We start from the raw sequence: 14,731 nt of genomic DNA on the forward strand, positions 1-14,731 counted from the left end.
CTGGTGGACTGTATTACAGAGTAAAGCAGACCACAGTCCATGTTACAGAGCATGATAAAGTGCGGTCTTATCAACTTGCTTTACTGTAGCAACCAATAATTTCAGTGGGAGGGATATGGAGCTGGTATTATCCTCCTTGGGATAATATTTGATCTGTAAATGGTTGAATAGATGAAGGCCACCGTAGAAGATCAACGCGTGCTTCAATGAACGGGAGAAATAGCCTAGGACGCAATCAAAAGGTATTTCAACACGGCCCGCCGCTAGTGCTCAAGTCGACGCACCTGACACCTACAGCAGAGAAAAAAAACTATGGAATGTGAAACACAGCCCAGCCTCTTTCCTGATTCGCCCAAAGTTTCCGTGGCGCCTCCCTTGCCCATGGCCCTCTCTCTCCCTGCTCCTCCCATCCCAAATCTCAGCGTGTCCGCTCGAGGCAGGACCTGCTGACACCTATCAATGATTTTGTAATGCGGAATGTATTGCGCTTTAAATCTACTTTAAAGTGACAAACAACTTGCAGTGGGGATACTATCAACAAGTAAGGCTACTTGGAAAGTTACAGTCACGTTTAGGTATGCCTAATACTTGACTTCGCTTTTTTTTCCTTCAGAAATAAGTTGCTGTGCAACAGATGCGGATAAGGAGGAGGCGGAGGATATTTCTTCAAAGTCGGGCTGCATTTTCATAAACTATTTTCTTTGATAAACTTTTGGAGCTTCTCCATCGAATAACTTCTCAGTCATAATTCTCAACTGGACCTACATCAAGGGAAATGTAGATTGTATTTGTGAACTAATTTGAGAAGAGCGAGTTTGAACGGATTACTTCATCCTTCCAAAGATTCTAGACTACCTGTCACCGATTTTTCAACGCTTCACTCTCAACAACCTGACCCCGTGCCGCTGTGGCCCACGCCTCGCCCGGTAGCCGTGATGGGGTGCCTTTGGAAACCCGGAGCTGTCACGGTGTGGAGAACCACCGTTTTCTTGGTCAATATAGTCTCCGCAACGTTGGCCAAAAGACACGTAGTCTACTGGAACTCTACCAACGCAAGGTGAGGAAAGAATTTAAAACCACAGAAGTTCTCTTGTAGACTACTCTTCGATGGAGTGGAATAGTTTGATAATCAATTGGATTGGGTTCATTTTACGCATCGCTCATTTGTGATCAGTCCATGAAAGTTTATTCTCTCCTATCCCTCTGTTTGGCTTGTCCACGGCCGCATATTGAGCAACAGGACTAGTCCACCAACTTGACAGAGTGGAACCTGTAAACTTAGACAGGACCTAGCTGATCTGCATTGCATGTCAAATACGCATATCTGGCTTTAACGTGCATTGACACGATCACCTGCACGGTTACGCCTTTAAAACGGCTACCCATGGCATGCAGGCAGCAGAGGGTAAATTAGGTCTTGGTCTTGCTCAATCCCTTTAGTTTAGCAGAGGGGGTGACTGGTAGAGTAGGCCTACTCAACAGAGTCACTCACACGCTATCTGTGTTGGGGAGGGAGTCACCCCTCTGTCCTTCACCGTGGGTAGCCTGAGGGCGAGGTCATTAGATACAGGCCAGTGTGAATAGACTGCTTTAAAAACGCACCCCCCTCTCTTCCTCCACCTGAGAGAGGCTAATCAGTGAATATACCTGGATCTGTGAACTGTATTGAACAACCCTTTATTTCACCTATGCATTCAAGTTAGGTAAGTGATTAGGCTACTTCTAGGAATGGAGGGAGGGAGGAAGGAAGGAGGACTAATAAAAGTATTTCAACAGCGTCTTAGATAGCATTCTGCCGACTCAGACCTATGCGTATTTGAGGTCTAAAGTGCTGCCATGTGTAACCATTTAGTTGGGTAATCAGCAGGTATAGCAGCTGTGTGTGTGTGTTAGCAGTGTTCCCAGTGTGTAATGGGTTGATTGGGGTTATTAGTCAGACAGCGAAAGGCTCACCTGCTGATCCAGGTGTTTCTAGGTGGCTAATTCAAGGGTTCAGCTCTGAGAGCTGCAGGGACAGAATAGAGGCTTTGTTCCAATACTTAACAAATGCATCCTTTCCTCCTTCTATCCTAATCACTGGTACGACCATTACTCTAACCTTAAAGGGACATTTCACAGATTGTCACCACGACTCAACAGCTATGAAGTTATAAGTGGTCTTTGTTGTGTAAATAGCCAGGAGATTAGACGTCCACAGTGTTTTGCGCCTCCCAGCCAGCATTTGGAAGCTGTTTTCACATGCCCTCACATTTGTAAGGTGAATTGGACAATGATTTTGAGATCAACAATCTGTGAAGTGTCCCTTTAACTCTCTATTAAGGACAACTAGCTCATGGAGATAAGCCAATCACATACTGTACAGTCCTAGTCTTTTACACCTTAATGGATGAAGGATGCATTGTATTGTACTGGAAGTATTGGAACTGGGCCATGGTTATATCGACCCTGAATCACATACTGGGTTCACCAAATACAAACTGTCTTTACTGGTTCCCACTGAAACAGAATTTGTTTTAGGCTGGTAAAGCATGGACCTGGAATTGTAGGTCTCCTTAGCAGTGATGGGGTGAAACACCCTTCTTCTCCCTGGGGATGCCAGGATGCTCACACTCTGCGGCAGGGTAACACGTTCTGCTTACACCAGCACCCAATCAGAAAGCCATCAGCGTCACTGTGGAAGGTTGCGCTCTGTGGCAGGGGAAACGCTTTCCTTTATCATACCACCCAATCAGAAAGCCATCAGTGTGTCTGGGCTAGTGCAGCCTGGGCCAGAGTTCCGCAGGGTTAGGGCTATAGGCTAGGTCTCAGTCTGAGTCCCCCTGTCCCCCCCGCCCCCCCGGCCCTCATCCTCCTCTTTTCTCTCTCCCTCCCTTCACTGTTGCACCCCTCTCCTCTCATTTCTCGCCCCTATGCCTCTCCGTGTCTCGCTCGCTCGCTTGCTCGCTTGTTCGCTCTCTCTCTCTTCCCCCTGCCCTCCCCCTCTCCCTCACCCAGTGTAGGATATTGTCTGTGATTAGTTTAGGCTCAGTCATTTTCCCACAGCACTCCTGAGAAGCCCGGCTGCCGCTATCCTGAGGCCCATAAAACCATCCAAGCAAGCGGACAATGCATCTTTTTCCAGAACACCGCAGTGCAGTGTGGCATCGGTGCTAGATAGCCATGCTAGAGAGGATGGAAGCATGCCGTTTTTCGTACCACAAATGGTGTTTTAACCACAAACCATGACCTCAACCATTATCCTAACCCTTAATCGTAACCCGGAAATTAAGAGCATCCAACTTTTGTACCTGCTCATGAGATCGGGTGTTATCGCCATTTTTGTCCTTTCTGACACGGCCATTTAGTGAGTACTTGCTAGCAGGGGTGCAATGGTTGGCGTTTAAGAGGGCGATATACGGGGGAACATACAGGCTGCTGCTAGTATAGATGACTCAGGATATTCACCTATGACCTTCTCTGACAATTTAAGATTTATGATTTTAATGAAACAAGTGCAGTGATGTGCAGAGGGGGCTCATGGTCAGTGTTCAGTGGTTTATATGGCAGTAACAAAGGCTCTAAGTGCACTCCTTTACTGTCCCTCATTTACAACACTCTAAAATGAAAAATATATCCCTCAGGAAGAGAGTTCTACCCGTGGTTTATGATTTTATGATGATTCTCTGTTTTATACTGGAGCTAACTTCTTAGCCAAGTCTTGCTTTCTTGACAAGAGATTAATTTCCTGGTTTGAGTAAAGGTTACACAAAATCATCCACAGAGTTATAGACCAAAGTGCATCCCACAGTGAGTGCTGACGGTATACAGCTTTCCGCTGTGTAGCAGGGTGTGTAAAGTGGTGTGTATTTGTTTGTCTGCCATGAAGAATCTTTCGAACAAAATCAGTTTACCACACAGGCCACCATACTGTACATGCCTGTATGCTGGTTATGTCATGTCTACATTCTTCTTAGGTATAGACAGAAATACAATGCCAGCAAGCACGTTATTTGCTGGTTTTCTTTTGGTACTATTTCTCTCAGGGTTTGAATTATATGAGGTGCCCCTAAAATGGGCTGTACCAACATTAGATTTTTAACGCCCATGGGGGTGCCCTAATTTTTAAGTGTTAGTCCTATCCTAATTAAATCCCCAAATATACCATTTTGCTCTGTCCTCTCCATTACCCTTGCTCTTGGCTCACCCATCCTCTCCTCGCCCTTTTTCCTGTCAAACGCTGCCACCAAGTAGAACCAAACCTGTCGCAACAGCTCCTCTGGTCTCGACATGTCATATGTCTGGCTACAACCCCAGGCCTCTCTCTCTCTCTCTCTCTCTCTCTCTCTCTCTCTCTCTCTCTCTCTCTCTCTCTCTCTCTCTCCCTCTCCCTCTCTTTCTCTCCCTCCCCACCCACCTAAGCTGACAGAGACCTCACCATCTAACAGCACAGCAGGGCTTTAATAGGAGATAACACAACTAACATGGAGAGATACAATAATCTCTCTCTCTCTTGAGTACTTACCCTCTCTGTATTTATCATTAGACTCTCTCTCTCCTCCCTCCCTCTCTCTCTCTCTCTCTCTTCTCCCTCCCTCCCTCCCTCCCTCCCTCTCTCTCTCTCCCTCAGCCATTAATGAATGTGTGCGTGAGTAACTCACTCTACAAGTTTGGACACATAACTGATGTGCAACAAATACCAGAGGTCCAGAGAATTGCCAACCCTTTGTCTCTGCTGGGCTGTTGTATAAGGCAGTGAAGCATCTTTAAATGGTGCAGTAGGAGATGAGTATTTGTGTTAGTTTTCTGCCATGTTTATGCATCATCTCCCCCTGTGCACCCATGAATGATCCTGCATAAACACTGGAGAAAATCACATTCTGATTCAGCATACCGTACCACCACACACACACACACACACACACTGTAGATTCAGCCAGGCACATACACATTAAAATGAAAGCTGTCAGTGTTTGTAATTGGGCCCAGTCAGGGGAGTTGTGATTGCCCCTAGCCTCTAGACTGATTTCTCTCCCTCCAGTCTCGCTTTGTGTCGTTTTCCCTCTCTCTCTATCCTCTCTATCCCTTGTGTGTGTGTGTGTGTGTGTGCATGTACGTGCATGTACGTGCATGTGCGTGCATGTGTGTGTGTGTGTGTGTGTGTGTGTGTGTGTGTGTGTGTGTGTGTGTGTGTGTGTGTGTGTGTGAGTGTGTGCGCATGCACGCATGTGTGTGTCCCTCCCAGCTCTCTCCCTGTCTCTCTCCTAATCTCTGTCTTCCCCTGGTAAATGATTAACATGGAGAACCTGTGAACTATAATCAACAAACCCACAGTGAGGTAATTACCACTTTATTCCCTGCCCTCTTAACAGAACAGAAGGAAAACAATCCTTCCCTCAACCCCCTCCACCTCTCTCTCTCTATTTCTCTGTCTGTCTCGCTCCCTCTCTCCTGTCCTATCTGGGACCATGCCCATTGTCTTGTCTGCGTAGTGAAGCACTGTGGTTTGTGTTTATGTGTTTATATCTTGGAGAAGTGTGTGTGTGTGTGTGTGTGTGTTGTATTGAGTGAATTACCAAGAGGTAACTCCTAACTCTGGGCATGTGTACTCCTCAGCTTTTCCTCTATGTAAGTAAACAATGTGTGGCAGTGATTTCAGTGATTTGTCGGTCTGCGAATCGATGTTTCTCGCCATTGTGTTACGTTAAAGTGCATTTCAGTGGAACAATGACTCTGTCAGGGCAGGGGGAGTGTGTGTGTGTGTGTCTGTGTGTGTGTGTGTCTGTGTGTGTGTGTGTGTCTGTGTGTGTGTGTGCACATACCAGTCTGTCAGTCTGTCTTGGTGTTTGTTCAGAGGAAGTATGTGTTTCCTTGGAACAGAGCAGGAGTGGGACATGGCCCTGTATGAGAAAGACTAGCCCTATAAGTATGAAACTCTCAGAAGAAAAATATTTCTTTGGCTCCCGAGTTGACTCCCAGTGATAAGGCCCTTTACTGGAAAGGCCAACTCCAGATCACAGCAGGTGGAGAGTGTAAGGGAACGTTTGCCAAGCTTTTCAGCTTTGTTCTGTAATCTAAATAGGTCACTGTTTTGTTTCCAGTTGTCGTTCGTTTCGGTGTGACAAAGTGTCAGAGAGGAAAAGGTGCGTTGGTGTTCCTTTTAGTAGTTTACTTTTTGGAAGGAGGGGTGCTAGCGGACCGTAGAGGGCTATTGTTCTGCCATATTAGTTAATCATTCCAAAATCCTTGTGTGTGTGTGTGTGCGTGTGAGTGATCAGTAATCCACAACACTGAAAGGAGCTAGACAGCTGAGGAGACTTGGTGCATTACCCCTCAGAATGAAATCTTATTTAAACGTACTGCATGACAACAGAAAATATAATCCTGCAGCAATTGAGGTTGTGGATGCACACACACTCACTCTGTCTCTCTTTCTCTTCTCTTTCTCGAACACACACACACACACACACACACACACACACACACACACACACACACACACATACACACACACACACACACAACACACACTGTTGAAAATGAGTTTACGGTGGAGCATAGCGAGGAGCCTTGCACTCTGGATGTCTGTATTATAATGTATCAGATAGTCATGCTGCTGAGTGCATTTAGAAGAGGTTAGAGCCGGGCCATGCAGACGTGCTGTGTGGCCGTGAGAGAGCGCCTGCTAACTCCTCCTGGTCAGGGTATTTAGTAAATCGATAGCAATTTAACACCAAGATATTATCACTCGCCCCTCACATTATCGCTGGGCTGCACATTCGCTTTCTCTCTCTCCTTCCCTCATTTTCTCTTTTTTCTCTCTCTCTCTCTTTCTCTCTCTCTCTCTCTTGTGCAGCATAGAAACATCAATATTAGGTTTATTAGCCTTGAATATTTACTGTTGTGGAATAAATGTTTCCAACATCCTGAAACAGAAAATAGAATGAGGTTTTGTGCTGTTTGCGTTTCTGTTGGCATGGACACGTGCCATGGCTTCTGTTTGGCATAAAATGGCTGCCGTGTGCGAGGAGGCACAGGCTGATGAAGATTAGCAGCCGTGCTGCATGTGTGTGAATCACAGCTGCATAACACCTCTACTCACCATGGCAGGTTTGAAAACGTGATTATTTTATTTATTTATTTATTTTACAAGCAGTATTTAGAGAAATATATATTTCTCTTAAGAAATAGCGTTGTGCTGCATTTCATGTGAGCTATCTTTTAGAAATGCTTGAATATACAATATGTATCATGGCTTTGTCTCCCTGAGCTGAAAAAAAGCACGAGCAATCTTTGTGGAAAAGAATGTATGTGAATTGTGTTGTCCTTCAGTGCCCTGTATTTCTCCAGAGTCGAGACCATCCAATGAAACACATGGTTAAACTGGCCTGCTGTTTAACCACAGGGTCCTGCTGTAGCCAAGGACACACACACACACACACACACACACACACACACACACACACACACACATACTCTCCCACTCATCTTAGAAAGCCTGCCAAGAGGCAGCCAGGGAATTCCCTTGTTCAGAAATTGAATTTGTATTGACCGAGGCAGAGGCAGATATAGAGAGAACCAGAGTTATTGTACAGAACAAGATATTCCACGTCAGGAGGGTACAGAAGTCCTGTGTGTTACACCAAGGCTGTGTGAGGAGATTTCATGTTGTCATTTTCACAGAATTTATGAATTATCAATTGACTTTGGATTTTCAATTTCATGCGGAGGGACATCATACGATCGTCAATGCTGATGGTTGCTATGCCAACCAGTATTTTTTGTTTTTCCTGAATCTGGCGAATACCGGAGATATAGGCCTATTGTAGATATTTTTATGTGAAGGTCTGACCAAATTTCTATTGAACAAACCTGCCCCAAAATTCTTCCCAATTATTAGGCATTTTAAATGTTTTATGATAGTAGTAATAGTAGTCTGAAATAACATGTGGTTTCAGATTCTGTAGTGTAAGCACGCGCACACACACACATACACACACACACACACACACACACACGTCTACACAAATAAGAACCTGTGACATTCATTAAAGTTTCATGCAAAAGCAATATAGCAAACAGGCCTTGCACCCATCCCCCAGAATAATAACCCAATATCAGGCTCCCTCAGAAAACACAAATAAATACAACACCTTTCCAACTGCAGGTTGCTCTATATAGCATCTAAAATCATATTATTGTCTCCATCATAGCCCTTAATTGCTAGGTAGAGATCAATAACACACCATCCATCCATCCAGTTTGTGACACAGGAGCTGGACCAAATGTCTAGAACAGCGAAAGGCTAAAGTGAGTGTCTGCTCACTGTTGGATGCTACCAAACGTGATCTTTATGGAGATACCCGCTCCGGTTCCCTCCATCTCTCTGTCTCTGTCTCTCTTTCTTCCTTCGTTTTTTTCCTTTCTTTCCAGCCCTTTCCTATGTTTATGTCTGCTTGAGGTGTATGTAAGCAGCAGGGCCACGCAGCTGATGTCATCCGTACATTCTCCCCTGTCTGAAGTTCCAGTCCAGCGTCTCTCTGGACAGTATTACTGCCCTGTACTTCAGGAGCAGGGGACAACCTACCAATGACATGAGTAGGGGAGAGATATGGATGGCACACTTCACACCAGGACAAGGTTTAAGGTGGGATAAAACCTGCTTCTACGAAGCGCCGCTCCTCAATGCATGATCTGCACTCCGAACCTTTGAAGATACTATGGAGCACTCTTATCTAATAAGAATAAACTGCTTATAGTACTGAGGAGGGCACAGAAACACTTTACTATGTACTTCAGTAAGTGCGCTTCAGTTATCAGTAGGTATAAGAAATCAAATCGTTTAGGATTGAAGTGAGGAGTGCACTGTACTCATGAGGAGACTTAATATATATTCCACTATATCTACTCTACTTTTTCTCTGTATATTGCTCTGAAAGGTTTCAGGATGATTTTGGCTAGGTTTCACGACAGTATTATAATTCCAATATACATTTTGGCATAGCCTCTCTGCAGTGGGGTACGCAGCCTACTTCCTTGCCCCCTGAGATGAGAAAATGCATTCTCTCTCTCTCACACACACACACAAACGCATACACACATGCATACACACACACACACACACACACACACTCTGGCCCCCTGAGATGGTAAAAACATTAGACCTGCTATAGACGGAGTGAGGGATGGAGAACGCGTTAGGGAGGCATGGCAGGGAAAGAGTCAACAGATTTCAACTCCCAAAACGGCAAGGCAAGGCCTCCAGGGATGGAGGGATGAGGTGAGAGGGAGAGAGGGAGCAAGGGAAGAAAGGATGTCAGCAGGTATTACTATCACTGTCAGGAGGCAGTGTGAGGAGCCCCCCTCCCTGCACACACACGTACACTCACACACAGGTATGATACACACACACACACACACACACACACACACACACACACACACACACACACTCCATTGCTGCTTAGCCTCTGGGGAGAGTCAGAGTGGGGAATCACACCCCATTTAGAACTGGCTTTGCCTCACCGCTTCCTGTGTGTGTGCGTGTGTGTGTGTGTGGTGTGTGTGTGTGTGTGTAAAAGGGGTCTCGGACAAAATATGAGTGGAATGTTGTATCATATACTTATTCAAAGACGACTCCCAGCCTTAGGTTAGTGGTGTAGATTGTTGGAGGTTAGGTGTATGATGTATGGTATTGGTATGTGTGCGTGGACATATTTGGGTGTGTCCTTTTACGATAACCGGTACCACATGAATGTCAGGTTGGCAGTTGTATTTTTTTTTCTTCTCTGTTATCCCTTTCTATGTTTCTTTCTGTTCCTGCCTCTTTCTATTTCTATCCGTTCATTTCTCTCCCAACCTCCCTTTTTTTTCTTCTCTCTCTCCGATCCTCCTTTCTCCCCAGTCATGCTCCTTCCAGTTGAACCATTTTAAGTACAATCTCTTCAACTATATTCTCAGAAACATATTTTTTTTTTGTATCATTTTTTTAGAGGCTTCATTTAAATTCAAATATACCCCGCTGACATTTTTCGGACTATTCTGTTATTCAGCCACAATAATATTGTGGTTATTATTCACAGTATTAGAACAAACGGGGAAAGTTGTCCTATTTTGCGCCGTGGAATGAGACATGTTGAGGGGGAAATCACCGTGTCCCAAATCTCCAAAGCTCTGTCCTTGTAGCACTAGAACTCATGAATCTCATTGCTCTGCTCTCCTATTCAGGTGGAAATGGATGTATTGTACTCCCTCTGCTTTTCAAAAATATTGTGGGGGAAAAAGCTTGACATTTTATGATTGCTATACTAATCTGTGAGTGCCCCTAAAATGCAACCAATGCCAAATGCTATGAGTCATTACAGACAGGAAACAGCACATTATTAGACCTGCAGTCCACACTCTCTTAGAATTACTGTAATTGAAAATGAATGAATTTATTCCATTTTGTAACAAGGTGTTTGTGTTCTGGCATCATCAGTGTTATACAACCTAAACAAGTATTTTTTTATTTCAACAAAGGTGTTTGTCCTTAACTGCCTCCACAACTGTTTACCTGATTCATGCTGGACGACACATTTTCTATTATTTACAGCTCTTATCTTGCGTGAATACACAATAATACAGTTGTATGCAATGTACTCCAAATACATTTGGCATGTCCGTGTGTACAGGAAATACACACACACACACACACACACACACACACACACACACACACACACCTCCTGTGTTTTTAATCTAGTAATTGGCAGTAATTTGGTCAAGCAGTGGTTGGTCATCTCTAATCCCAAATTTATCAGATAATCCCAGTCTTTTGCTGGAGCATCGTTAAGACAACATGAGGCCGGTGTCTGCACCCCTCCTCTCCTCCCTCCCTCCCTCCCGCTATTGTCTCCCTTCTTTCCTCCTCCTCTCTCCTATTGTGTCTAACCCCATAGCAGTGCTGTGGTGTGGAACTGGCCTTTCTAAGTTGTGAGGGCCATACTGCAGGTCTGACTGAACAAGGCTTTCCATGTTACACTTGAAGTATCAACCAAAATGTAGAGACGGCAGTTTCAAAGGCTGTAAATCAAAAACAGATTTACATTTAGGAAAACATTATTATGATAATTTATAGAATTTAAGATGTTATCGCCAGATGGATAGATTATTGACGAATTTGTAGCAATTTATGCCTAACAGTGATCTGTTTTCTAACCTTATATATAGCAGTTATGACTTTCCTGTGCAGTAGGTGTGTGGGTGGGTGTGTGTGTTAGAGAGAGAGAGAGGGGGAGAGAGAGAGAGAGCGGGTGAGTGGGGGGGCCTTGTGCGTGACTAGAACAGGACAAAGCTGGCTGCCTTCAGGGGAATGGGGGGGACCGTTTCATACCCTCGACCCACCGAGCGATATGAATCTGACCCATTCTGACGGAGAAAGATGGAAAGAGCGAGAGAAGCATGGACAGGCTGCAGGAGCGGGAGACGGAGAGAGAGAAGGGGCAGTTTAGTCCCCTGGGATTCCAAAGCAGTGACCGTGAAAGTGCTTAGATAAACAGAGAGGGAGAAGGAGAGGGGAGTGAGACGGACAGAGGGGGAGAGGAGTGAAGGAGAGGGAGAGTGGTGGAGAAATGTTGACAGGGGGAGGAAATTAGTCTTGCTGAAGATGGAGTGAAAGAAAGCGAAAGAGAAGAAGGTAAAGAAGTAGAGAGCGTTTTCAAATAAGCTCAGTGAGAGGGACTTTAAAGGTCCAGCTAACTCATTGCTCCTCACCTCCTCTCCCTCCTCATTTTCTCCTTCTCTTTCCCTCTCCCTCTCTCCACTTAAATAATTCAGGCCTGTCGGCCATACTGGGGCAGGATCCTAGTTGTCTTGACATGTCTAAACGAGGGTGCGTGTGTGCGTGTGCGTGCGCGTGTGTCTGCGTGTGTCTGTGTGTGTGTGTCTACGTGTGTCTGCGTGTGTGCGTGCGCGGATCTGTCTGCGTGTGTGAAAATGAGGGCTTCCGACCCTAAAGCCCAGGCCTGCCGTCCGCTCCTCCGTTCCTACACTAACAACCACAGAGGCATCAGATGGAGAAAGGGAGGAGAGAGAGGGAGAGAAGAGAAGAGAAGAGAGAGAGAGAGAGAGAGAGAGAGAGAGCACACCTGGGGCAAGAACGAACTGCCTAACCGACACTGACCTTCACGTCAGGGAGAGAGGGAGAGGGAGAGGGAGAGGAAGAAAGAGAAAGAGTGTCTACCCCATCAAAAGTGCGACCCAGTTAGTAAATGATGGATTCTCAAAGCCAGGCCTGATTTATTAGTTTAGCGTATTTGCTTAGCGAGCGACCTTTTTACCATGGTGAAGAGTGTGTGTGTGCTTGTTTTTGTGTGTGTGTGTGTGCGCGCGCGCGCTCGTGTATGTGTCTGTCTGAATGTGTGTGTTTAAGGATCTTACTTCAACCACATCCTCCTTAACCCACTTACACAGGTGGGCTTTGCTGAAGACCCAGGCTACAGAGAAGTGGAGTGTCCTAAAGCAGACACAGACTGGGCGTAGCCGGCTCCTTTAACATGTGACCCCAAACTCATAGTCGAGTTTGAGTCAATCCTGCTCCCTTTCATGTTGAGTAACTACATGCAATCTGTGGTAAAAAAAAGACTAGCCAAGTTTTGTGTGTGTGTGTGTGTGTCTGTGTCTGTGTGTGTGTGACATGCGGTATGTATGTTGTATGCTGGTGAGAGAGAGGGGGGAGAGAGAAACAATCAAAGCATGTTGGGGTGGGCATGGATATGATACTGTGCTGAATAAGTGTTCATATCTCCTATACAATGCACCGTCTCTCTCTCTCTGTCTCTCTCTCTCTCTCTCTCTCTCTCTGTCTGAGTGTGCAGTAAGGTGGTGGTCCAGGCGTCTCTCTCTCTCTCTCTCTCTCTCTCTCTCTCTCTCTCTGTCTGAGTGTGCAGTAAGGTGGTGGTCCAGGCGTCTCTCTCTCTCTCTCTCTCTCTCTCTCTCTCTCTCTGTCTGAGTGTGCAGTAAGGTGGTGGTCCAGGCGTCTCTCCAGCCCTGCACTTAGAGCTCTGTTTAGAGTGGGCAGACACACAGAGCGCTCATTACTCTGAGGTTTGGACTGTACTACAGTACAGAGGGATAGAGGAAGGGATGGATGGATGGATGGATGGATGGATGGATGGATGGAGCGATGGAGAGGTAGATGCTGGGTGGGGCAGAGGCTTGGCGTGAATCCCAGCTCTGGATTGGCTGTCTCCCAGGCAACAGCACGGCTGACCTTATTTCCCCCCTAACACACCCTCGCTGAACATACAGACTCTACTTTCACACACACACACACACACACACACACACACACACACACACACACACACACACACACACACACACACACACACACACACGCCTCTCGCCAGTGCACACCCACGCACATCGCATATCACACTCCTGTTGCCAGTGCACACACACTCATTGCGTAGCACACACTCCTCTTAGCCGTGCAAACACACATGCCTCTCACCAGTGCACTTACAGTACGCTCCTCTTGCTAGCTGACACACATACACACACACTGCCGTATCGAGGTTTGAAAAATACTTCCCTTCTCTCCCTACTCTATGTGCAGCAGGCAGACCCCTTTTTAAAGACCTAACAAAGCTAGAGCTGGACACACACACAGACACACACACACACACACACACACACACACAGCTGGGCCTCAGTGTAAATCAGGGATATAGAGGGATGCATCACTCATATTATTAAACTGGTTCTGTGTCATTGGTGATGGGCCTTGGCTGTGAGGTCACTTCTGAGTCCTCCTGCTGCTGCTGACTCCAACAGAACACACACACACACACACACACACACACACACACAGCGCTCAAGCCATAACAGGCAGAAAATAGTGGCTGTGCTGTCTGTGCCACTGATGGGGCCTCTCCCCACCTGAAACTGCAGGGGTGTGTGTGTCTGTGTGTGAGTCAGACTGCCCGCTGATGCACACAGGTAGAGAAGCGTGGAACCGTCCAGAGGGTCTGAGCCTTCAGGTCATTTAACGGATCCTGCAGAGCGGGAGAGGTGCAGCCAATCGCTTCTGGAAAACTGCACACACACACACACACACACACACACACACACACACACACACACACACACACACACACACACATACACATACGCATACCGAATTCATACTGTCAAATAAAGCTGAATAAAGCATTCTGCAAAGAGGAGTGTGTATCTGTACTACCACTGTCCTCTCCACACACACACACACACACATGCACGCATGCACACACACGCACACGCAGGAGGAAAACCAACAGGACAAGCAAAGGAAATGAAATTTAAGGCAGGGTAAAAACATTTTTTTTAAAAAAGAGTGTGAGAGAGCAGGGTCAAGACACAGAGATGCACTTCCTGTTAACCTTAAAGGAAGTGTAGGAAGGAAGTACAGCGTGTGTGTGACACACACACACACACACACACACAAGAGGAGATTACCGTATGTTTCCCCTAAATGTTCCCTGTTCCTCAGTAGTAGCTGCTACAAGGGATTGGACGTGGGGACTAGGAGGATTTCTCAGGGGAACATGAAAGAGGGGTCACTGGGGGTGGATTGTACAGACCAGGGGCAGCTGGGCATGGAGGATGGTGGGGGGGCCCAGATGGTCAGAGGTGGGGGGTAAGCCTGTGTTTGTGCGCAGAGAGGAGTAAGCACCAGGTTGGTCACAACTTGTACGTCTGAGCTGCTTACACTGTAGGCCTCTGTGTGTGT

At 46.2% G+C, this 14,731-nt stretch overlaps 1 protein-coding gene across 1 annotated transcript in view; it reads left to right on the forward strand.

Annotated features, from left to right (window-relative positions):
- Window positions 1-466: 466 nt before the first annotated feature.
- The window catches only part of efna4 (ephrin A4), a 31,503-nt gene continuing 17,238 nt past the window's right edge, over window positions 467-14,731 (forward strand). The window contains exon 1 of the mRNA XM_083678902.1: window positions 467-1,057. Coding sequence (XP_083535028.1) covers window positions 936-1,057 — 122 coding nt within the window. The 5' untranslated portion in view covers window positions 467-935. The remainder of the gene's footprint in view (window positions 1,058-14,731) is intronic.

This window comes from Argentina silus (genome assembly GCF_951799395.1).
Source record: "Argentina silus genome assembly, chromosome: 10".
In the NCBI taxonomy this organism is placed as follows: Eukaryota; Metazoa; Chordata; class Actinopteri; order Argentiniformes; family Argentinidae; genus Argentina; species Argentina silus.